Consider the following 25,783-nt stretch of genomic DNA (forward strand, 5'->3'; position numbering starts at 1 on the left):
ACATCAATGTTCGAGTAATTTAAAACAAAAAGGTAGATTTAATGCAATAACAACATTAATCTGAGGATAAATAAATCCACAACAGACTTTGAAGTTTGGATTTTTTTTTTTCCTTTCGTGGCAGAGAGAATGGTTTTCTTAAAGCACATAGGACTGAAGATGTCAAAACAAAATGTAATCTCTTAATGTCCAGGTCAAACAGGCTTGGTCCTCCCTGCTGCCCTCCTAACACGTGCCACTGGCCAAGGTGATAAATTTCTCTCATCTAACTCAGGATGGATGTTAGTTTCAAGAGTAACTAGATGGTTTGTTTCCAGAATCATCTTCTTGTGATCCCATGCTCTGTAAAGGAGAGAGACAATCCATTTATGTTTGCTCTAGTCAAAGGTTTCCCACCAGCCCCGAACAAGCACACCCACTCCTTCCCAAGGACAGTCACCCTGTGTGCAAATGAAGAGGCTGTAGTTTGCAAACTTCCAGACTGTAGTTTGAAAATGCTCTCAGTGAATCTCTCTGTGAACTTAGTGACAAAGATTTTCAAGAAATTTGGGCAATTAAACATTTAACCTCAAATCAAGTTCACATTCCTGATGAGGAAATACCTCTCCTTTTCTACCCAAGCCAAGTCGATTTAATGACGGGAACGCTAGTCACCTTTTGTACGAACTGGGGGTTCACGGTGATCTCCTGATCCATGGCCTTCAGTCGCTCATCCAGCTCAATGCACTTCAGCATCTGGTGAGAGACACATTTGAAGGTTGTTAGTGAGTTTAGGTCCATTTACCTCCTTTTTAACCTTGAGTATTAATATGGGTCCTACAGGTTCACAGTCTCATGATCTGAAACACTGGGGCTACACAGGTTTTGGAATCAGAATTTTTTGAATGCAGAAAGTTAACAGAATATAACTTCTACATATTAACTAACACCCCCGCGGGATCTAGGGAGGCACCCCATAATCAAACACATTAATATTTGAGAAGTGAAACCTAAAAATATGCACACTAAGCAGGATAAAGACCACACATCATTTTGGGTGAAATGTGCCATCACACTGAGTTACCAAAAACCTTCAGTTTTCAGGGGCTTTTGGATTTTAAACTGCAAAAAAGGGAGTGTGGGAGTATACTATGTTACTCTTCATTGCTTTTAGGCTTCGAGATTTATTTATTAAAAAAAATTTTTTTAAAGATTTTATTTATTTATTTGACAGAGATCACAAGTAGGCAGAGAGGCAGGCAGAGAGAGGGGAAGGGAAGCAGGCTCCCTGCTGAGCAGAGAGCCCAATGCGGGGCTCAATCCCAGGACCCTGATATCATGTCCTGAGCCGAAGGCAGAGGCCTTAACCCACTGAGACACCCAGGCGCCCCTAGGCTTCTGAGATTTAATGTTAGACGTAAGAAATGCAGACTGGCCACACAGTCCCAACTCATGGCTTGAACCCAGAGGGGCACTAAGAGCAGCACGATCTCAAGAGCCGCAAAGGGGACCCTGCTCCAGCCCTCAGCTGCTGCCTGGGAAAGGCGGCATGGCCCTCCTCTCCCAGCTGCCCCGCTCCCTCCCACCTGGACCAGGAATCTCAGTGCACCTTCCTGCAGGAATGAGGCTCTACATAATAAATGGTGGTTGGGTGTGAATAAAATTGTACCCATTGTAAGACCCTAAAGTGTTTTAGTAGCTAAACTAGGCTCTGGTGAGCTGACAGGAAATCCAACCCACCATTTACTTATAATCATACAATCTGGGAGAAGTTGAAGCAATGCCTGTTTTCAAAGTAACTTTCTAGGAATGAAGATGTTCCTAGAAACTAGTTGGGAACTACCTGTAGTTAAAACGAAAATTGTCCTGGAGCACAGAGGCAGTATTTCAAATAGAGCATCTCAAACATCAATCAAAACAAACAAACAAATCAAAATCTGGTGTTCGTATTTACCTCCTGGTCGATGTTATGAAGCATGGCTGGGTTATTATATTTTTCAGGGTTATCATGGAAACTGACCATACCATCCTTCTGATTAATACTTGCAAAAATTTCACCATCCTCTATCTGTCAAAAAAAGAAATCAGGAAAGTAGTTTAGACCCAGATACTTTATATATCTACAGTGTTTCAATATAATCAGGGGAAAGGACAAATAGCAATAAATTTGTATGTATTTTTAAGCACTATCTGTTCATTCAGTATTTACTGAACACCTACTACGTGCTTAGCACCATTATAGATGCTAAGGGGTGCAAAACACACACACATCCACACACATCTGCCCTTGCAATTTTTTTTATTGAGGTAAGTTTCACATAATATAAAATTAACCATTTTATAAGTGAACAATTCAGGAATGCCTGGGTAGCTCAGTCAGTTAAGTGTCTGCCTTCAGCTCAGGTCATGACCCTGGGGTCCTGGGATGGAGCCCTGTGTCAGGCTCCTGCGTTAGGCTCCGTGCTCAGCAAAGAGTCTGCTTCTCCCTCGTTCTCTCATTGCCACCTCCACCCCTACCTGCTTATGCTCTCTCTCAAATGCATACATAAAATCTTTAAAAAAATAATAAAGTGAACAATACAGTGTAATTTGTAATGTAACAACCACTTCTATCTAGTTCCAAAACATTTTCGTCACCCAAGAGAAAACCCTGTATCCGTTGGAGTAGTGTCTCCTTTTCTCATCTTCTTTCGCTCCTTACAACCACCAATCTACTTGTGGATCTGTGCATCTGCCTGCTCTGGACATTTCGTATAAGACACATGGACATATCATACCAGACCGCATATGCTTCTTTTGTTTCCTGCATCACCCAGCACAGTGCTGGCAAAGGGCCTTGCATCTTCACCTGCGAAACCCTAAGACACCCTACTATAAATTCTCTTTGGCTCCTTGAGGAAAATTTTTCTGCTAACGCTGATTCCAAGGTATTTTCAAGGTCTATGTTTGTTTATTTGCCTCAGTGACTGGGGATTTATTTGACTGGCCCTTAGAGCCAAATCCTGTCCAGAAAGTTAGACAGTGAGAAACCAGGAAGTCTCATGAAGGTATTATTAGGATTCTTAACACATTGCTCCACATTTAAGCTTTGGAAAGGACAGATGCTACTTATGTAACGGCAACCAGGCTCACGTAGTCAACATCACTCTCTGTGTGATCACAGACAGCCAACTCTTTAAAACACAGGTAGACAATCATCCTACGATCTCACTGATATGAGCATTTTGAGAAACAAGACAGAGTATCATAGGGAAAGGAAGGAAAACTGAAACAAGATGAAACTAAAGAGGGAGACAAACCATAAGAGACTCTTAATCTCTGGAAACAAACAGGGCTGCTGGGGGAGTGGGTGGAAGGGAGGGGGTGGCTGGGTGGGGACACGGGGCAGGGAACATGTTTTGGGGAGCGCTGTGAATTATGTAAGACTGATGAGTCACAGACCTGCACCCCTGAAGCAAATAATACATTAGATATTAAAAACAAAACAAAATAAAAACAAATACGTGGGTGGACTATACCCGAATAAAACCCAAACCTATGTTTACCACAGTAGTTCTTTTCGTAGTAACCAGAACTAGAAACAACCCAAATGTCCATCTAATTAACGGGAAAGTATACTCACACAGTGAAATACTGTAGCCCTGAAAATGAAGGAAAGCACATGCAACATTTCGCTCATAATATCAAGCAAAAAAAGCAGACCCAAATAAGTATGTCCTGTACACATCCTTCTGTATAAAGCTAAAAAACAAATACAAACTAAGATGTGAGAAGTCAGGGTAATACCTTTCTAGCCAGGGGCAGGGCTGGAAGCAGGCAGGAGAGATGTTCCTGGGGTGCTGAAACACTCTGCTTTCTGACCTAGGTGTTGCTTTCACCGATGTCTTCTTTTTGTGGAATGTGTTTGGCTATACACTGCAGTGTAAGTTTTCTCTGTGCAGGCTGTATTTCAAAAAAATGTTTCCTTAAAAAAATCCCTAACATACAATCTGAATAGGCCAATATCTATTAAAGAAATTGAATCTGGGGCACCTGGGTAGCTCAGTGGGTTAAGTGTCTGCCCTTGGCTCAGGTCATGATCTCAGGGTCCTGGGATCAAGCCCCGCATCGGGCTCTCTGCTCAGTGGGGAGCCTGCTTCTCCCTCTCCCTCTGCCTGCTGCTTCCCCTGCTTCTGCTCACCCTCTCTCACTGTGTCAAATAAATAAATAAAAGCTTTTAAAAAAAGAAATTGAATCAATAAGTAATAACCTTCTAAAACAAAAAGCACCAGACCCAGAAGGATTCACTGGTGAATTCTACTGAATGATTAGGAAGAAATTATACCAATCTGTAGTCTGTTTCAGAGAACAGAAGCAATACTTCCCAACTTATTCTATGGGAATACTTCCCAACTTATTCTATGAGGCCAGCATTACCCTAATATTAAAACCAAAGATATTACAGGAAAGAAAATTTGAGACCAGTATCTCTCATGAACACACATGTAAAACTCCTGAAGAAAATAAAAGCAAATCCAACAATGCATCAAAAAGAACCATACAGGGGCACCTGGGTGGCTCAGTGGGTTAAGCCTCTGCCTTCGGCTCAGGTCATGATCTCAGGGTCCTGGGATCGAGTCCCACATTGGGTTCTCTGCTCAGCAGGGAGCCTGCTTCCCCCTTTCTCTCTGCCTGCCTCTCTGCCTACTTGTGATCTCTGTCTCTCTGTCATATAAATAAATAAAATCTTAAAAAAAAAAAAAAAAAAAGAAGAGAGAGTCCAGAAATTGGCCTATGTAAATAGTCAACAGATCTCTGACAAAGAGCAAAGGCGAGACAATGGAGCAAAGGTGGCCTTTCCCACAAATGATACTGGTACAACTGGATATCCACATGCAAAAACACAGACCTTACATCCTTAACAAAAATTAATTCAAATGGGTCACAGATCTAAAGGTAAAATGCAAAATTGCAAAATTCCCAGAAGAAAATGTAGGAGAAAACCTAGATGATCTTGGGTGTGATGGTAACTTTTTAGATATAATGCTAACGACACAATTCATGAAAGAAAGAATTGATCGGCTGGGCTCCATTAACATGAAAAGCTTCTCTCTGAAAAACACAATGTCAAGATGAGAAGACAGACCGCAGATGGGGAGAAAGCATTTGCAAAAGGCACATCTGACAAAGAACTGTTATATACAAATACACACAGAACTGGCATAGTTGGCTCAGTCAGTGGAGCATGCGACTCCTGAACTCAGGGGTCGTGAGTTCGAGCCTCACGCTGGGCATAGAGATTAGCTTTAAAAAAAAAAGAAAGAAAGAAAGAAAGAAAGAAAAAGATATACAAAGAACTCTTAAAACTCAACAACAACAAAAAAACCAAATAGATTAAAAAATAGGCCAAAGACCCAAACAGATACCTTACCAAAGAAGGTATATCAAATGCTACCGAGGACGAGGGCCAATCGGCCCTCTCTTTCATTGCTGGTGGGAACGTAAAATAGTGCTGCCACTTCGGGAGAGTTTGGCAGCTTCTTACAAAACTAAACATAATCTTACCACATGACCCAGCAATCAGACTCGCTGGCATTTACGGAAGCGAGCTGAAGACATACATCCACACAAAACCTGACATGGATGTTTACAGCTGCTTTACCATAATCGCCAAACTTTGAGAGCAACCGAGATGTCCTTCGGGAGGTGAACGGATAAACTGTGCCACATCCAGGCAATGGAACGTTACTCAGCACTAAAAGGAAGTGAGCTATCAAGCCATGAAAAGACACTGAGGAACCTTAAATTTTGATACTAAATGGAATAAGCCAATGCAGAAAGGCTACATACTGTAGGATCCCAACTACATGACATTCTGGAAAAAGGAAAACTATGGAGACAATAAACAAGATCAGTGGTTGCCACGGGTGGGACAGAAAGGCAGCGCACAGATTTCTAGGGCAGTAAACAGAGCTCTGCGTGACACCGCAACAATGGCTCCATGCATGTCATTATACGCTTGTCCAAATCTACAGAATGTACACCTCCAAGAGTGAGCCTCACGTAGAGACTCTGAATGACCATGCGTTTGGAGAGGTCCAGCAACTGTAACACAAGCGCAACTCCTGTGAGGGCTGCTGTTAATGGGGAAAGCTGAGAATGTGCGGGGTGCATATGGGAAATCTCTACCTTCCCCCTCAATTTTGCTATGAACTTCAAACAGCTCTAAAAAATTTTGTCTTATTTAAAAAAAAAAAATCCCTGCCCTCATAGACTTTATACTCTAGAGCGAGTCTTGGGCTCACACCGTTGTTGGGCAGTATGGATCTCCTGGGCCGGATCGCTGTCTGCTGTGTGATGGTCCTCCGCATTGCAGGATGGAAAGTGGCATCTCTGGTCTCTACCCACTAGATGTTAGCACCCCTAACTGTGACAACCAAAATATCTTCAGACACTGGCAAATGTCCCCTGGCAGACAAAACACTCCTGGTTGATCCAGAGCCTGTGAGGCTCTGTCTGGGTTGGTCACACAGGGTTCAAAACCCATCCCTCTCCTTTGATCCCTCAAAGCATATCCCTAGCTCATGAGTCCGTGCAGGTGTCATACACATTCGTGTATTTCTTCTCACCCACCCAAGAATGAGTTTCCTGGGGGCACTATGCGCACTCAGTCTGTGTAAGCCCTGCGGGGTTTACTTAGCAAGGTGTTCTTGACAGGCATTCCAAGGTTGGTCATGTCAGACAGATTTTGTCTGTTTGGGACGCGTGTGTGTGCTCTGAGAACTGCGCTGAAGAAAAATACCTCAACATCTGTACGTTGCATTATGGAAGTAAAATACTCCATTATCACAAGGGAAAATCGTTTTACTATGACCATTATCCTAATCCTGATATGGCAGCACTCCTGAAATCAGAGGGGAGATCATTAGCAGAAAAATATAAACTGCTGCCTTGCAACACTCAAGATTTGCCTGACCTGGGTGGAGGATGCAAGTCTGGTTTGATGGATCGGATCAGAGCCACATATTTTCAAAACTGAACAGGGAGGTGGATTACAATTTATCAACTTGCTGGGTCACCATATACTTGTTTATTTATTTTTAAAGATTTTATTTATTTTTTGAGAGACAGAGAGCATGAGTGGGGAGCGGGGGTAGAGGGAGAAGCAGCAGACTCCCCACGGAGCAGGGAGCTTGACCTGGGGCTCACGGCAGACACTTAACCAACTGAGCCACCCAGGTGCCCCTACCATGTACTCATTTAAATGATGCTTATCCAAATTTGGGGAGTGGAGAGATGTAACTGGGACGTTACCAGCAGGGATAACCGTAATATCTGATTTCTGAAGGCAGGTACTGAGATGGGGCCTGCTTTAGCCCCATTTATTGCCGCCATTGCTCTAAGTGTGATCATGAACGATGATGGCCCACAAGGAGGGGCTCAAGTCAGATCCCAGTCAACGGCTGTCACCCTCTAGCTGAACAGGACATCCTTGATGTGGGCAGCAATGCCCCACCCTACACAGGGGCACAAGTTCATGACTTCCTCATGGATCAGCACATTGAGCAGCACTGCTTTATGACTCTTGGTACATGTAAACTATTTCACAAGTGTTTTAAAATTTTAACAGGACACTCCATGTGTATCATATCACGTATCATATGAGTACATAAGACTGAAAAACCCCATAGCTTTTAAGGAAGTAAACCAAAATGTCCAGAGGTTGACTCTGACTTTTTTTGGATGTCCCGCTCTTTCTTTCTTTTTTTTGTTTTTAAGATTTTATTTATTTGACACACAGAGATCACAAGTAGGCAGAGAGGCAGGCAGAGAGAGAGAGAAAGAGAGAGACAGAAGCAGGCTCCTTGCTGAGCGGAGAGCATGATATGGAACTTGATCCCAGGACCCTGGGATCATGACCTGAGCTGAAGGCAGAGGCTTTAACCCACTGAGCTACCCAGGCACCGCCCCCCCTTTTTAAAGATTTTATTTATTTATTTGCCAGAAAGAGAGCGCACAAGCAGGGGGAGTGGCAGGCAGAGGAAAAAACAGAAGCAGGCTCCCTGCTGAGGGATCATGACCTGAGCTGAAGGCAGCCACTTAACCAACTGAACCATAGGCATCCCTCTCTCTCTTTTTTGGTATTTCCTATAATGAATATCTATGACCTTTATAGGGACAAAAATTCACTAATTCAGTTTTTAAAAGTGAAAGCACACTCACCATGTGTAGGACATATTTCTCTGCCTCCTGAGGTCCAGATAACTGCACACGACTTGCCATATCTTGTAACGACAATGTTAAAAAGGTCTGAAATTCAGAAGTAGAATTAATCACAGGTAAAACAACTGAGGACATACGTTTTATTAAATGTGTACAGAACTCTACTTAATCACTGAAAACCTGCTTTCCATGACTGTGCAAAGTAATTTTTTGTTGTGAAGATGACTTGAAGTTGATGAAGCCTGTGGCTGTGGTCATCAGTTTCCTAGAGGAGTCATGACCTCCAGATATGTGTCCTGCACACACTTCCCTCTGTGCCTGAGAGACTTACACACTCGTACACACTCAGTTATTTACTACAGCACCATCTGCGAGAGCAAAGGCCTAGAACCACTTAAATGTCCACTAACAGAGGGCAGGTTGGTGCAGTCCGGTATAATTGCACCAACAGACTCCAACACAGTTGTTAAAAAAAAAGAGAAAAAGCAAGGGTACTTCTCATGGACTGAAAGAGAATCTGAGATGATAATGTATACCATTAAATATAAAAAAGGAGAATGAATAGGGTGCAAGGTGCAGTGTGTAAATGAAGGGAAAGAGAATGTGTGTATCTGTGAGAGAGGGCGGTGTGCGTGCATGTGTGTTCTGTGCACAGAAAAGCTCTAGAAGTCCACCCTAGAAACTGGTAATGCAGGTTGAAGAAAGAAGAGGGGTGGGCTAGGGTATGGAAACCAGATGGAGGTTTTTGTATCTTTGAATGTTGTATTGTAAATGTATTGCCTATTAAATGTAATTGACAATATCACAGACATTCTTCAAGATTCAAAGCTAAAATGTGTAAACCACGTGGGGGATTAGGAGGAAGCCAGTATTTACCTCTGCTCCATTGGAGACTGGAAAATGTCGCCTTTTGGGAACACATTAAGAGAAATCTTTTTTAAGGAAAGCTGGCATTATTTATAGCAATGGCCTTTTCAGAGCAGGGCATGTTAAAACCCCGAGGCTGAAAATCTTTAATAAGCCAATCTACATCTACTTTAAATCTATATCTACTTTAGTTCAGAGAGTAGCATCCAAGAAAATGAAATTATTGTTAATTTTTAAAGAAGTACACAGCAGTTTAACCCAAGTGAAGACTTAAATTTCCTATATCCTTGCTTGGCCTACTTGGCTCCAAGACCTCCCCTCCTTACCACTCTCTGGCTTCTCCAGGTCCTCCCACTGTCATATCCTCCACCCAGAGCCCAGCAGCCTTCCCACCACTAGGTCGCCTAGCAACAGACACCCCCTATTCTGGCTCCTCTGCCTCTACACCCTGTCCCACTGCTGCATCTGACTAGACTCCTTCTCAGGAGATAAAAGCAATCCTATAGCTTGAAGCTGCTCTCCGTTTCCTACTACCTGTAAGCCTGGGCCTTTGGAAGTCACCTGAGATTTCATGTTTCCTCTATACTTTTTTGTACTGTTTCAACACTTGGTAATCAGCATGTTTCCTACCATCTGAAACCATCAGCTTACTTCCATTTTCAAACCAAATATGGCGTGACTGGCCTACCTTCTGCACAGAGCCCATTCAGCTGTGCCTAAGTGGCAATGTCAGGGTAGTGCCACGTCAGGTAAGAAGTTTGAACAGAGATTACACAGCCCGGGTGGCGCCACACTGGTCACAGGGCACTCGTGTGTGCATCATTAGTTCCACGCCCTCCACCCACGGCACTGTTTACCTCTCAGGCTACCTTTCTCTGCCTCCCCATGGAGCCGTATCTCCTACCTGTCTTCCTTGTCACCTGTTCCTCTTCTCAAATACCCTGCTCTAGCCCTGGAAAGACCAAAAGGTATAAATCAAACACTTTCTAAGTCATCAGTTGTAAGAGCTGTTGCTTAGGAGAGACGTCCTGCCACACTCTGTCCCTGTCTCTGCTTCCTCAGCCCTGAGGAGAAGGAGAAAAGAGGGGGAGGCCCCAGGGGAAGAGGAGAGGCCATCTGAGGGCGCCACTTGCCTCACCTTGGTTAGCCTCTGAATATTCTTCTTATAAAGAGAAGACAGGCACTGCTTCACCAGGCCCATGTTGTTGTCACGAGTAAAAGTCTCGCTGTGCTTGTTCACCAGGTTGCGGAGTTCTGAGGGATTATTGGTTGAATAGACTTGTGCTAACTCGTGGTACGCATTGCTAAGAGGCTACAGGTTTAAAGCAAAAAACTGGATTAAAGCAGTAGAGATATACACTTCGTATAGGAAGCAAAAGAAGACGCTACTATGTTTTGAACAAGTACATTCAATATCCTTTTCTGTTCCCTAACAAGTTATAATTTACCCAAGGCGAATGCCTAGTTTTTATACGTGATTACACTGGGGGAAAAAAAGAAGGCAGAATCTTCCAGCACTCTCAAATCTCTTGCACACTTTCTCTCTCTCTCTCTCTCTCACACACACACACACACACACCCCTCACTGGATGCAACAGGACCATCTGTTCTTTTTTGATAAGAGAAAAGAAGACAGAACAAGAGAACTAACAGCGGCTGAGGGCCTGCTAAGACCCTGAGCTGCCTTAGGGATTTTACAGACATTATGCTCTATTTGAAATATTAAGAAATCGGGGCAGAGGTCTGAGAGAATGAGGGGTGGTCATGAGGGGCACAGGCAGAAACTGGGTTCAAACCTCTGTCTCTACTCTGAAGTCTGTGCTCTTTACTGAGACTGACAGCCTCATAAAAAAACTACTAATGCTTGTGAATGACATCCTGCAGTCATAAAGACATACTTTATAAAAACACTATTACTGGGACATCTGGGTGGCTCAGTGGGTTAAGCCTCTGTCTTTGGCTGAGGTCATGATCTCAGGGTCCTGGGATCGAGCCCCGCATTGGGCTCTCTGCTCAGCAGGGAGTCTGCTTCCCTCTCTCTCTGCCTGCCTCTCTGCCTACCTGTGATCTCTGTCTGTCAAATAAATAAATAAAATCTTTAAAAAACAACAACACTCTCACTAAAATAGGCCAGCTCAAGGGCCACCTGAAGGGGCCATGTAGTTCTCCAAAACAATCTGAGAATGGCTACCCTAAACCTACTCTGCCCATCACTCTTCCATGGGATTCGAGGAACCTCTCTTAACCACCTCTTCCCCCACCCCAATCTGTGACGGGGCAGCCTAGAGCCCTAAGAACCACAATAAGGGTCTTTAGCAAAGAACACTGAGCTATCTTCAACAAGACAGCATAAAAATCTTCTCACTGAAAGATTTTCTAATTGATATCCTGAAATTTTGAGTTCTATACAACAAAGAACAGGGTTAAAATTGTTATCCAAATGACTGTGACCTCACGACCTCTTGAACTACCCATTTTTATTATAAACCATGAGTATGTATTGCAAAACATTTTTTTAAAAATAATTGTTTTTTAATGTGATTCCAAACCTGGGTCTTCAGTGAAAACAAAAGTTCCGTGAACAGAACTTACGGTTTTTCATATAGGGGCTCTAGAAAGATTTCCCACGCTTGGGCAGATTGAGTTCAATAAAATCAAAACTGCCCTTTTAGCATTTCTGCTAAACTATAATGAAGAATAACAATGACAAAATTAAACAACCTTTATAGAAGCCTAAACATCTATGGCAATAATCCCTCAAAGCTAAAGGTTGAAAACAAATTTCTAAGAAACATTCCACCCCAGTCAGGTGATCAGAGGGCATATGGCTCCAGACAGTAAGTGTCTGCTATTAAGTTTATCAAAAGTCTGCTAACTTGAAGTTGCTGGGAGAGCTATGTCATTATGAAAGAAAATTACAGAATTAGTTATCATTATAATCTCCTTATAGACTTAACAAGCCACCTAAGACGTCAACTCAAAAAAACTCACCTTAATGAATCTACCCACAATTTGAGATGTATACTTCGGTAGCTGTTGTACTTTTCCAAGTAATATCAAAGAAACTAGAATATACTTTTTATAGGATTCCAACATGATGTGACTGACCGCCATGGCAGGAGTAGTTATAGCCTGAGCAACAGGAGAGAGAGCACAACACAGCAGAAAGGGAATCAGCCATATGTATCACTTGAATTAAATAACAATTCTTCCACATCCTGTATTTTTAATACCATCTTTCTTGAGATGTGATTCTTATGCTGTAAAATGACCCTTTTCAGGTATACTCTTTGAGGCTTTCGGTATATTCACCATGCTGTCCAAAGATTTATGACCGTTACATAATTTCAGAACACTTCATCTCTCCAAAAAGAAACCCCACACTCCTCAGCAGTCACTCCCTATTCCCTCCTCCCTCCAGCCCCTGGCAACCATCATTCTACTTTGTCTCTATGGATTTGCCATTCTGGACATGTCGTAGAAATGGCATCATAATAAATATGGGGGCTTTTGTGACTGGACCGGCTTCTTTCACTTGTTGTCAAGGCTCATCCATGTTGTAGCAGTTACTTGGTGGCTGAATCATACACCACTGCATGGCTGGACCACATTTTGTTTACTCTCCTCGGTTGATGGGCATTTGGGTTGTGTCACCGCCTGGCCACTAAGAATAAGGCAGCTGTGAACATCAGTATACAGATTCTGCTGGAACCCTGTGTCTTCGCTTCCCTCAGGTATATTCCTAAGAGTGGAATTGCTGGGTTGTGGTGGTAAGTCTAGGTTGAACATTTTGAGGAACTCTGGACTGTTTTCCATGGTGGCCACACCATTCTACACTCTCATGGGCAGTTTGAGGATCCCAAATTCCCCACCTGCTGGTCAACGCTAGTTATTCTTAACTGTCACTTTTTCATTCTAGCCGTCCTACTGGGTGTGAACTGATACCACACTGTGGATTTGATTTGCATTTCCTTGACCACTAGCCATGGTGAGTATCTTTCATTTATTTTTTTTTAAAGATTTTATCTATTTATTTGACAGACAGAGATCACAAGTATGCAGAGAGGCAGGCAGAGAGGAGGAAGCAGGCTCCCCGCTGAGCAGAGAGCCTGATGTGGGGCTTGATCCCAAGACCCTGGGATCATGACCTGAGCTGAAGGCAGAGGCTTTTACCCACTGAGCTACCCAGGGGCCCTGTGATGGTATCTTTTCTTGCATTTATTGGTCGTGTGTCACCTTTGGAAAAATGCCTATTCAAATCCATTGACCATTTTTAATTTTCTTTTTTATTTTTTATTGTTGGGTTGTAAGAGGTCTTTGTATATTCTAGCTGCAAGTCTCTTTTCAGAAATGGAATCTGCAAATATCTTCTTCCATTCTGTGGCTGCCTTTCCACATCGTTTCGCCCGGATTTATGAAGGTCATAATATCATACCCAAGTCAGTGCAAATATTTCAAATCAAAACCCAAACCGCTGAGCCTGTGAGGAATTTAGATTCTACAGAAACAGTCACCTAAGTGCATGCACATACACGTACAAGGAATCCTGCCACAACACGGCTCTGACAGTGAAACGTACATTCCCGCTAATCAAGGACTAGTCATTCAAGTAGGTCAATGTGTGATGTGGCATGAGAAGGTGCAGCTGCTTTCACTTCTTGCTTCTATAATGCTGCATGATCTGATTTTTTTCCCGTAAGTACATCTTCCTTTTGGAATTTTTTTAAGCAGTAAAAAAAAAAATCTGTATCATCTTCTAAAATTAAGGTACTAATGCCATCTATAGCTGCCTGTGTGTTAATCAAACACAGCTGCATGAAGCAGATGAACACTAGACAATGTTTGTCACTAGTGCAGAATCTGGATATAAACACGCTTTCAGGGATAAGGCAGCTATCTATATCAGAAATGTTTTGTTTTTAACATTTCAACTACTTGTGCTAGGGCTTTTTTCCCAAGTGCACTAGTTACTTGCCTGCCTTTTTAAGGCCCTCATCATCTTGGTATTTCTGGCTCATCAGTATGTTACCAGCTACCATACTGGGCTATAAAACGATCATTCACTCAGTGGCTACAAGGTATCTTTATCATTTTGGGAAGAACTCAAACTTTTGACTCTGTACTCTGAAACTCTAAAAGAGAAGTCACCTTGAAGATTTTTTTTTTTTTTTTTTTGACAGAGAGAGATCACAAGTAGGCAGAGAGGCAGGCAGAGAGAGAGAGAGAGAGAGAGAGAGAGAGAGAGAGGAGGAAGCAGGCTCCCTGCTGAGCAGAGAGCCCGATGCGGGACTCGATCCCAGGACCCTGAGATCATGACCTGAGCCGAAGGCAGCGGCTTAACCCACTGAGCCACCCAGGCACCCGAAGATTTTTTTTTTTTTTTTTTAAGATTTTATTTATTTATTTGATAGACAGAGATCACAAGTGGGCAGAGAGGCAGGCCAAGACAGAGGAGAAAGCAGGCTCCCTGCCCAGCAGAGAGCCCAATGCGGGGCTTGATTCCAGGACCCTGGGATCATGACCTGAGCCGAAGGCAGAGGCTTTAACCCACTGAGCCCCCCAGGCACCCCTACCTTGAAGATTTTACCTGACCAGACATCATTTTTTGGAATAAGCTCTATATCTAACATGGAGCTTGAACTCAAGACCCCGAGATTAAGAGTGGCACGTCCTACTGACTGAGCCAGCCAGCTGCCCCTGACAATACACATCCTTTAATGACACCATCTAGGCCCGGCAGCACCTTCTGGTGACTCTTCCCTCTGTCCCCTTAAGTATTTATCAACCCCCCACTCACTGAGGCAATGTTCCGTCAGAGACACATGCCACGCACGCCTATTTATGTGTTAACATTTCAACTAAATTGTGAGTTCCTTTATCCTTTATTACCTTAATGTGTGCTATGAATGTAATAAGAAATATAAACTTCTGGGACGCCTGGGTGGCTCAGTTGGCTGAGTGGCCCAGTGGCTCAGCATCCTGGGATCGAGTCCCACATCGGGCTCCTTGCTTGGCAGGGAGCCTGCTTCTCCCTCTGCCTCTGCCTGCCTCTCTGTCTGCCTATGCTTGCTCACTCTCTCTCCCTCTGTCCCTAACAAATAAATAAATAAATAAAATCTTTAAAAAAAAAATATAAACTTCTGACAAATTTCTTAAAATACTAGTATTAGCCAATGTTGTATCTCTTTCTCAGAATCTAAAAAGTTCTACCAAATTCTGTATCTCATTGCACACACCAGTGGCCATTATAAAGACACAAAGCAGGAAAGGGTTTTCCACATAAGAATGTTTCACTTATGGGGTAGCTGGGTGGCTCAGTGGGTTAAAGCCTCTGCCTTGGGCTTGGGTTATGATCCCAGGGTCCTGGGATCGATCCCCGCATCGGGCTCTCTGCTCTGTGGGGAGCCAGCTTCTCCCTCTCTCTCTGCCTGCCTCTGTGTCTACTTGTGATCTCTGCCAAATAAATAAATAAAACCTTAAAAAAAAAAAGAAGAGTATGTTTTACTTATGAAAATAAATAAAATTCAACAGAACTCCACACATGGTTTTAGAACAAAAAGACACTTCGGACATCATTCAGTTCGCTCTCTCCTCTTTCTGCAGAGCTATAAAGGTCAGGTGATATACAGAACTTAACCTGAATCAGACAGGGTGTGAACGGCAAGCCTCGATCAGACCCCATGCAGCAGAGCTCCTCCCTCCACTGCCACTGCCCTTCAACTTAAGGAACAGTTTGCCACTGTTTACTTGAAGACAGAGAAACAGTGTTTGAAAGGACCTCTACCCAAAACTCAGAGGCCCAACGTCAATCCACTACAGCTGTATACATCTCTGATCACACAAGTTCAACACAACCTTGGGGAATTTAGAGAGATGATTACCTGTTCATAAAAGTACAGTGCTCTTTCGAAGTTCTTCAGCCCGGTGTAGATCATCCCTCCATAATAATAGTAACATAAAAAGTGCTTTGCATCATAGGCTCCATTCTCTTTACAGATATCCATCATGTCCACATCAAGGTATGGAAGGGCAGGCTTAAAGCATTTTGCCAGCAAACAAAGCTGTGAAAAATTTTATATTACATCATCATTTTAATTGTACTTGGCAGGCTGTAGCAGAAGGAGCAAATTCATGATTCCAGAAAGGTCAAGAAAATATTTTAAACCATTTTATTGATTAAAAATGTTCTAAATGTTGACACAGTACCCCATTTTCTTAAGCATTCAGAATAAAACAGCATTTCTTTATACAAGGGCAAAGCAGCTATGAGATAAAGTACTCCACAGACGAATGGAAGCACCTATTCATAGCCCACCTAGCACCCATTCTGTTCACAGATGCCCAGACAAGTGAGTCCTTTTTCTCTTTAAAGAGAAGAGAAAGAGGGCGCCTGGGTGGCTCAGTGGGTTAAGCCGCTGCCTTCGGCTCAGGTCATGATCTCAGGGTCCTGGGATCGAGTCCCGCATCGGGCTCTCTGCTCAGCAGGGAGCCTGCTTCCTCCTCTCTCTCTCTGCCTGCCTCTCTGCCTACTTGTAATCTCTCTCTGTCAAATAAATAAATAAAATCTTAAAAAAAAAAAAAAAGAGAAGAGAAAGAGATCAGTATGGAATGATAAAAATGGAAGTTTCTCTTCAATTATTTCTTTTCAATTGCTAAATCCTGTATGTAAGTAGAGGGAATTGCTCAATTTGAACTCAAGAAGGCAAGCACACGGCAACGTCCTGTGACTGCGCAATGCTGGCACAGGGGCGGATCTAGGTGTAGACACAGAGCTGTGCGTTTAGGACCACGCACTTTACTGTGTGTACATGATACCTCAATCACCACAGGCTTTTAAAAGCTAAAAAGTAAAGAAAAGCACCTTGATGTGATACTAGACTATGTGTTTGGAATAATCCGGGTGCCATGTTATTAAAGACAATCTACACCCCATGGGGCTGGTTGAAACCCCCCCATCCCGGTCTTATGGAATACTCTAGAGCTGTAAAGCATTGAAGTGGAGTCCTCTCTAAGACACAGTGAGTAGAAAAAAGACAAGAGTTCATACAGATCATTGCTATTTGTGTTAAAAAAAAAAAAGAGAGAGAGAGAGAAAATGCACACATTTGCTTATGTGGGCACAAAATATCTTCGGAAGGATACACAAAAAACGAACACGGATTTCCTCTGCAGAGAAGAGATGGGTGGCTAGTGAGCAGGGTGGCAGGAAGACTTCATTCCACATCTTCCCTTTTGCCTTCTGGGCTTATAACCACACAAAATAAAATGAGCAACACTTCAAGGTGCAAGAAGTTACCTGTATTTGTTCTCAGGGTCCATTATGCCTTAAAAAGAAAATGACTTGGGACATTCTTAACATCAAACCCAATAATGACTCAGTTTCCTCACATCACAAACCTACTGGCTGAGCCCCACTCTACAGTGTGTGTTCAGCAGCCGCCAGCTGAAAATTCCCTTCCTAACAATGTTAGTGAGTATATTTTTCAACTTCTAGAACCTATCACAGTCTCCACCAATAATGCCCCATGACCAACCTCCCACCTCTGCCTCAGGGTGACTCGCACTCCTCGGTGGCTCACCTGGCAGAGATCGGCGTGTATTGAGGTCAGCTGGTTTGTATTCATCTGCATCTTGTCTATGGCTTGCTTTAGGATGCCAATTCCTCGCAGGGGCTGTCAGAAATGACATCTCTTTCAGATAAGTTCTCAAAGATGGCAGCACATTGGATCTTATGTTGTCACTTACAAATAAAAAATAACACTAATTGATAGGTTCCTTTAAATAACAATATGAGGTTTCCATACTCTTTCAGGAAATTTCTGTCCCTAGTCAATCAGTAAACATTTTCTTAAGCTATTTCTTACACTATTTTAGAGTAATTCGGCACGATTTTTTAAATCATAAAGCTTTTTTTTTAATGCAAATTAATAATCAAAAGCAGTATTGCCCAAAAAAAAGGAGTATTACTTTATCAACAGTTCATTATATTTATACTGAAACAAACAAAAAAATTCCAAGTTATTTACAATAAAGAGCCTATGGCTTAGTAAACTTAGCTGTAGAGAAAGATGTCGGCATCTTCCCACAGGGCAGTCTAGGGATCAGCCCAACATCACCATCTCTTACCTGATAATAAATTCCTATTGAAACTAATACCATAACTTATAAACAGACCATTTCTTGCCTTGATTATAAATAATAAGACCGAGTTTCAAGTGAGGTAGTCAGTTTCTGGACAAGAGATGTGACTCTAAAATCACTAAATAACTTAACGTGGGTTTTTTCAATAAAGACTTTTTTTTTTAACCATTTCTTTCAAACCACAATTTAATATTCTGACAAAACACCAAATAGTTCTTCCTGTCTTATCTCCTTCCAAGCACTATCTGAAAGTTCAATTTCAAATAGTAATTTAAAAGAAAAAAAAAACCCAAATGAAAACTTGTATCACGGAAGTTAAATAAGGACCAAACATCTGTTTCAGATTAAAGCAGATGAAAGAGACAGGACAACCCAATGCAATTCATGATCGGAGATTTTCTTTTGTTGTAAAGGACGTCAGGGAAACCAGCAGCAAAATCTGAATAAGATCAGTAGATTTGTTTAAAGGATCCTGACACCAATCACTGTATTCTGGTTATATATGAGAATGTCCTAATTTGTAGGAAACAGTCATTGAAGTATTTTAGAAAAAAGCAGCAAAGTATCTGCAATTTTCTTTCCAATGGCTCAAAAAACAAAACAAAAAAGCCAGAGAGAGAAAAGATGGGACGCCTGGGTGGCTCAGTTGGTTAGGCAGCTGCCTTCGGCTCAGGTCATGATCCCAGCATCCTGGGATCGAGTCCCACATCGGGGGTCCTTGCTCAGCAGGGAGCCTGCTTCTCCCTCTGCCTCTGCCTGCCATTCTGTCTGCCTGTGCTCGCTCTCTCCCCCCCCCTCTCTCTGATAAATAAATAAAATCTTCAAAAAAAAAAAAGAAAAAGAAAAGGTAAGTAAGTGCGGTAAAATAATACTAACATCTGGAGAATCTGGGTGAAAGGTACATGGGGATTCTTCATATTATTCCTGCCACTTTTTGTAAAGCTAAAATGTCATAACCAAAAGTTAAGAGTTCTAGCAAACAAACAAAACCCCAGTATATTACAACAAAACGGGCGCACAAACAAAACCCCAGTATATTACAATAAAACGTGCGCTAGGATAGTAATTCCAGAAACATCCACCTGCAGTAGCAGGCTGCCCTGAGGCACTCCCGATGGAGCCTCACCCGATGGAGGAGCTAGCTGTCCCCACAGCCAATGCTTGGCTACTACACCCATTTGCCAGGGTGCTCAGTACTAAGCTGGAACTTTAACAATTCAGTTCACTGTGTAAGTCAGATTTTAAAATGTAACCAGAGGGCACCTGGGTGGCTCAGTGGGTTAAGCCTCTGCCTTCAGCTCAGGTCATGGTCTTGGGGTCATGGGATCGAGTCCTACATCAGGCTCTCTGCTCGATGGGGAGCCTGCTTCCCCCTCTCTCTCTGCCTGCCTCTCTGCCTACTTGTGAGCTCTTGCTCTCTGTCAAATAAATAAATAAAACTATTTTTTAAAAATGTAACCAGAGGGGTGCCTGGGTGGCTTAGTGGGTTAAAGCCTCTGCCTTCGGCTCAGGTCGTGATCCTAGGGTCCTGGTATTGAGCCCTGCATTGGGCTCTCTGCTCAGCAGGGAGCCTGCTTCCCTCTCTCTCTCTGTCTGCATCTCTGCCTGCTTGTGATCTCTGTCTGTCAAATAAATAAATAAAATCTTAAAAAAAAAATGTAACCAGAAATACTTGAATAACATTGCTTACCTGTTTCCTTTCCACAAGTGCGTTTGTCAGCTGATGGCAAAGCCCAGCAACTAGAAAGAGCAATGACAAAATGTTGACAACATCAATGGCTAGTCAGGCAAAATGCATTCGGTGGGAAGTAAACAAAGTGTTACTGAGCTTACAAGTGTCTGTTGCATATCGAATATGCTCCCCATTACAGGTGCTGATGAAAAGCTGAACCTGTGAGAACAGCGTTTCGAAGTCAGGAACACTAGGCATGGAAAACTTCACAAATCTGGAAGAAAGAGAAAAGCATCAATCCATCCTGATATTTCACTGTGGAAACGAAGAAGCAACTGAGGCCGGAAGGTGAGCCAATCTCCAGTGCTCAATGAAGGTAAATGAGCCACAATCTTTTAAAAAACTAAGAAATGCACTGACCTAATTCTTGGCACAATCAAGAACAGAAAACTCCCTCAAATGAGGCCAAACACCATGTGGTCTAATATTCACGAGGGAACTGAATATAAATTTCTACCCCTAAATTTTCAAAACCATTTTTTTTAGAGCACCAAGGCGCTTAGGGCTATTTACTCATTTGAAAAGCAGTTGTTGTTGTTCTTGCTCTGAGGACAGACTGAAGGGGGACAAGGACTGAGAGCACCAGACTGGCTAGGGCTGCGGCCCCGGGTCACAGGGTTCTGTGGTCCATCTGGGACAAAGAACCAGCTGATGGGAAGGCCAGAAAGGGGGGGGAGGGAGGACATGGATGATCCACCCTGAGTCACTTGGCAGATGGGACCTTTCAACGACACTCTGAGAGCGGGTCAGAGACAGGTTTGGGGAGGAAATCAGATACGTTACTACTGCTCCCGCACTGCGTACAAGTAATCTACAAGCTCTTCTATTTTGCAAATAAATGAATTGCTGAAACTAACTTCAAGAAAAATGAGATGGATATTACTGCTTGAACACACCTGCTTCTACATGTTTCCATTTGTTCTCCTGTCTATGTGTTTATTACCCGACTTAACTGTGTCACCATGTATCTGTAACCAAACTTCTCGTCAAAATGTATCTCAAACGATCTCATTTGGGCTTCAAAATTGGTCCCTATGGCCCTGTGGTTTCCATTTTATTAAGTACAAATATGAAGCCCAGGGCCCCACAATTTGTAACTGAAAGCTCATAATTCAAATCCAGGGTACTCAGAAACAAGTTCAACGTTCTCTCCAGGTTTTAAGATATACCTTCAAGTTTCGAAATGCTTTCCTGTACTTGACTTCCCTTGATACTCATCAACATGGAAGTATGTGTGTGCATAAAACATGCGTGCTATCTGGTTTTAACCAGCAAACACACACAGTAGAAATCTTCAACTGCCAGCATCATCCCAAAAGAACCTTCTGCAACGGTAGAAATGTGCTGTCCAACACAGCAGCTATGTATGGCTACTGGGTACTTGACAAATGGCCAGTGGAACCAAAGGGTTCACATTCATGAATTTACGTTTCAAGAGCCACATGCGGCTAATGGCTACCATATTGTAGCCCACAGCTCCAGACTTATTCTGACGGTCTCCTCTCTAAACTCTATTCTAACACATCTTTGCCTAAGAGTTGCTGGGCCAGTGAGCCAGACCCCTGCTTGAAGTCCATTTCCTCTGGGTTTATTTACAGTGTTTTCAACTTTCACGACAACCATAACATCCCAATTTGTAATACTAAAACATCAAGAGAAAAAGAATTCTGTCAAGCACACAGAGTTACAAGGAACCCTAAATGAAATAAGATCTATTTAATTTGGTCTTGACCAGCCTGGCCTTGTTTGAAGGGAATTGGAAGCAATGTTGCTTTGGATCATTGGTAATTTCACTCGACATGTCCCTGTGTTGACACCGTGCCCTGTGCCATCACTCTTCCCTATTTGCTTTTTGAGGTAAAAAATGTGGACAATTCGACAGATTACATGAAGAAAGTATTCAGACACATGCAAACCATAGAGCCCACAATTGAGATAGCTGTTTGATTTTTAAAAATAAATTTCAAAATGTGTATAAACATAAACAACAATTGAAAAATTATAAAACTGAAAATACAACACACCATGATTAGCTGGGATGAGGAAAATGTTAACTATGGTGACTTAAATGCATACTTGTGCAAAAGAGCGCAATGTTGTTTACACGGTTTACTTTTCTACACCAAAAAAAATGACAGCCAGAAAGTGCAGAGCACTCAGGTTTAGCAAGCACAGAACTGTAAAAGAAGATGCCCCTTACAAAACAGCAAGGACGCCTAAGGAGTGCTCTTGTACATCCAGAGCCCCGAGCACAGTGTCCAGATGGGATAAGTTCTTTGCAAGGAGTTCCCCACTCTTGTTGATCAGTTCACAAAGCTGAGTCATTTGCCCTGGAAAACAGGAATAACACTATCATTCAGTTACGGCACTAAGAAACTATAGAAACTCTAACCACAGACTTCATACCCCAGCAAACTATAACTTTATGATTTCTTATAGCTCCCTCATTTCCAACGAGGACTCAGAAAGGCCAGAGATGTGAAATGGCCTTGACTATGACCTCAAAACTAGACCTCCGATTTCCCTCTGGCCCCTGAAAGTTTGCACATTCCGTCCGTTCTCTCTTCCATTCCCCAAGTCAGAAATGTACACATTACTATCACCACTACTCTCATCTCCCTCTCTGTATCCAAAACGTCACCAAATATAATTTTACTTCCTAAGTCTCTTAGCTCCATTCCTTTTTCTCTCCCCTGCCTTAATTCAGACCCTTATCATTTCTTGGCCTGGACTACATCATAAATCTTTGAAACCATCCCCCTGCTTCGCTCTTTCTCTCCTCCAATCCATTCTCTATACTGGTACCTGTGGGATCTTTCCAAAATGTAAAATTCAATCAAATAACTCCAAATGATTTAAGAAGTATAATCCCTCAGCCAGCTAACAGGGCCCTGAGCTTCCCCAGCCTTACCCTCTGCTGCCCTCCTCCTTTCAACACACACACCTACTCTGGTCATGCCAAGCTCAGAAAATTCAGACAACATGTCATGTTCTCTGTCATGTTATGTCTCTACACATCCTTTTCTCCATGCTTGGTCTTCCCTCCTTCACTCTGTTCCCCTGGGTCTTCTTCTACCAATTCATACACTTCATTCAACAATCAGTCTGGGTCTTCTTTGGACCCTCCTATCATTCCCTCTCCCCCAGCTAACTTGAAAATGTGTTCTCTCTGTGTCCTCTCTGCATCACCTGGGGTTGTGGTGGTTAGGTCATTTAACATAAAGTCAGGCCGATGGGCCGTGTCATTTCTCCAGTTTCAGAATACAGTGCTTACCAGCCCGTCAATCAACAGCCTGTTACTTAATCTCCAAATTGATCCACTAATTTTTCTCATATCCCCAAATGTTGTTTTAACAAAAGGTATAGAATCTAATTAGGCCTGAGTTGGTACTCTGCAGGAGACTCACTGATTTCGATGGGTTATACAAATAACAGACACCATGGCCACATTCTATACTTCCAAATGCTACTAGCTGTCTTTCGGGGGCAAGGGGGTTGGCATGTATGGGTTTATATAAGTCCACAGGCAACAACCTCTTGTCTCCTCCTTTATAATTTCTCTTTTGCATTTTGAACTTCAAGCTATACACATCAGCTATTTGTACTTAGTAGCCAAGGGACTTTTTTTTCCTTATCAAAAACTCCAAAAGCACTTAAAAGTATAATACTTAAAATCCAAGTGACTATAGCTAGGAGCTTTGGTAATTTTGTTTCTGTGGCTTCCCTACTGTAATTTAAAATTTTCACCAAAAATAAATATACTATTATCACATGCACTGCAAAAAAAACCAAACCAAACCAAACCAAAACAAAACAAAAACCTCATACCTGTGATCTAATTAATTATCATCTTTCAAGATAACACAAGTTGAATAGGGGAAATGCCATCATTTTATCACAAATCTCACTGGTAAATATGAAATAGCTTCTTCTAGTCAAATAATCTGCCTCCCTTTTTTTACTCACTACTCTAAATAAAACTTGAGATGGAACGAAACACACAGAAATAAGCATTTCAGTCCATTATTTCCCCCAATTAAGTAACCAATGCAGAGTTGAGACTTAAAAGCTGGGTCACTATGAAATCCTAAGATAGTTAACTAGTGCGGGCCAAGGAGAGAGGCAAAGGTAGTTCAGTGCCACAGGGTGCTTCTGACATGAGCCCAATCAGAGATGTGGCCAATGAGATTTCCTCTACTCAAAGAAAGCTGGATATTATGAAATTCCCTTTGCTTAAGGTCCACATTAGAAAATTCTGAGTAAGAACAGAAACCTCATAAACATTTACTATGCAGTGAGCATGAAGTACAGAAGCCACAGGCAGTGGAAGTATCATGTTCATCTCTGCCTGGCAGACTGTGCCTAAAGCAGTGACTTGCACAGCAAGCATACAAAGCTTTCAGAGAAATCTCACTTGACGCTAAACAGTTCCACTTTGTAAGTGAGAAAACTGGCCCAGGGAAATTAAGTGGCTTACACAGGAAGTGACTGACAAGATTCCAACCCAAATCTAAGTAGCTATAGTACATCCCAGGAAGCAGAAGCCAAATAGTTGGTGGCATAAAAAATGAATGAAAGAACGGTTTCTTCATTGCCAGAGACTGCAAGTCTGTGCCTTCCCTGTGAACCTCGTTTCCATCATGAAGGGAAACCAGAAATATTTCGTTAAGCATGGCTTCATACCCGATCAGTTAACTTAAAGTAACAGTGAGAGCACTCCTCCGTTTTTACAAGGGGAAACAGAGACTCAAGAGATTAAAGGTTGACATGTCCAAGGTCATGTAGCTCCTAGAACTTTACAGTTAACAGCTGCTGGCCATAATTTATAACTGCATCTACTGCACTGCATATAATAGGTACTGTTTCAAATGTTTGTACAGGCTTCCTCTCATTCAATCCCAACACTTCTTTGAAGTAGGGACATATTTTTATTTTAGAGATGAAGAAACGGTGTGGTTAAAGGGCCCTTCACAGCCTTCAGCTAATTACTTTACTTCTGAGTCCAGCATTCTCTATTCAGGTGATGAGATGAATGAACCAAAGGGCATGAACATTTAAGTAATACTGGTCACCATTTCACCCCTGGAAATGGAGCCCTACAAGCGAGAGCTCGCTCGGCACTCTGCCGGACTAAAACAGGCGCGGAGGCTTCCCGAGGGCGCGCCGGCCGGCAGCTGAGGGGCCGGCCAAGGCAAGCCTCCAAGCCAAGGCACCCAGAAAGGATTCGTCTCGCGCCTGCTGCCCGAGGCCTAGTCCAGAGGCGGCCAGGCGCCACTGTGACAGACGAGTCTGTGCACCAATCACCACAGAGAAGGGAGGTCGAAGGGCCAACCGGCGCTCGGGAAGGCGCCAGCGGAAGTCACGCCCCCAAAACTGTCAAGAGAAGCGCCCGGGTGGAAGGGGCCCTGGCCGGGGGGAGGAGGGTCTAGCCAGCCCCAGGGACGGGAGGCGGCCGGGTCGCCGAGCGCACGGAGCGGCAGACGAGAGAGCAACGGAGACCGAGAGCGCGCCCGACCCCTCCGTGATCTGAGCGCCACAACCGCGAGCCCGGCCCCGGAGACCAGGCTCGGGACGAACAGGGAGGTCCCAGCCGTCCGCGCTGGCGGCTGGGGTTGCAAGCCCGTCCCCGCAGCCCGGAGGGCCCGCCCAGGCCCAGCCCAGCGGCCCAAGGCCTCACCTTGAGCCGAGAGCTGTCGGACACTGTTCACGAACTGCTCCAGGGCAGACGCCATGTTTCCCCGCGGCGGCCCGAGCAGCAGAGGCAGCTCACGCGGGAAAAGGCGGCCGCTCTGGGAGGAGGGGCCGCACCGATCCTCCACAGGGCCTCAACAGCGACCCGACGTCACTTCCGCCGGCTCAAGC

At 43.3% G+C, this 25,783-nt stretch overlaps 1 protein-coding gene across 3 annotated transcripts; it reads right to left on the reverse strand.

The window, feature by feature from the left end:
• Positions 1–15: 15 nt before the first annotated feature.
• COPS3 (COP9 signalosome subunit 3) lies at positions 16–25,783 on the reverse strand. Of its 3 annotated transcripts, XM_082706853.1 has the most exons (12): positions 25,599–25,783; positions 22,122–22,251; positions 20,023–20,135; positions 19,880–19,929; positions 17,628–17,720; positions 15,930–16,109; positions 12,040–12,180; positions 10,187–10,360; positions 8,182–8,268; positions 1,934–2,047; positions 655–735; positions 16–342 (listed from the first exon to the last, which is right to left on the reverse strand). In XM_082706853.1, the coding sequence occupies exons 1-12, from the start codon at positions 25,651–25,653 to the stop codon at positions 289–291; spliced, it is 1,272 nt and encodes a 423-aa protein (XP_082562979.1). In that variant the 5' UTR covers positions 25,654–25,783; the 3' UTR covers positions 16–288. The 3 variants fall into 3 exon arrangements, with proteins under 3 accessions (XP_082562979.1, XP_082562980.1, XP_082562981.1); XM_082706854.1 differs by lacking the exon at positions 22,122–22,251 and having other exon boundaries at positions 25,599–25,765; XM_082706855.1 differs by lacking the exons at positions 20,023–20,135; positions 22,122–22,251; positions 25,599–25,783 and having other exon boundaries at positions 17,628–17,788; positions 19,880–19,901.

Source organism: Mustela nivalis (assembly GCF_964662115.1).
Source record: "Mustela nivalis genome assembly, chromosome: 17".
Taxonomy (NCBI): Eukaryota; Metazoa; Chordata; class Mammalia; order Carnivora; family Mustelidae; genus Mustela; species Mustela nivalis.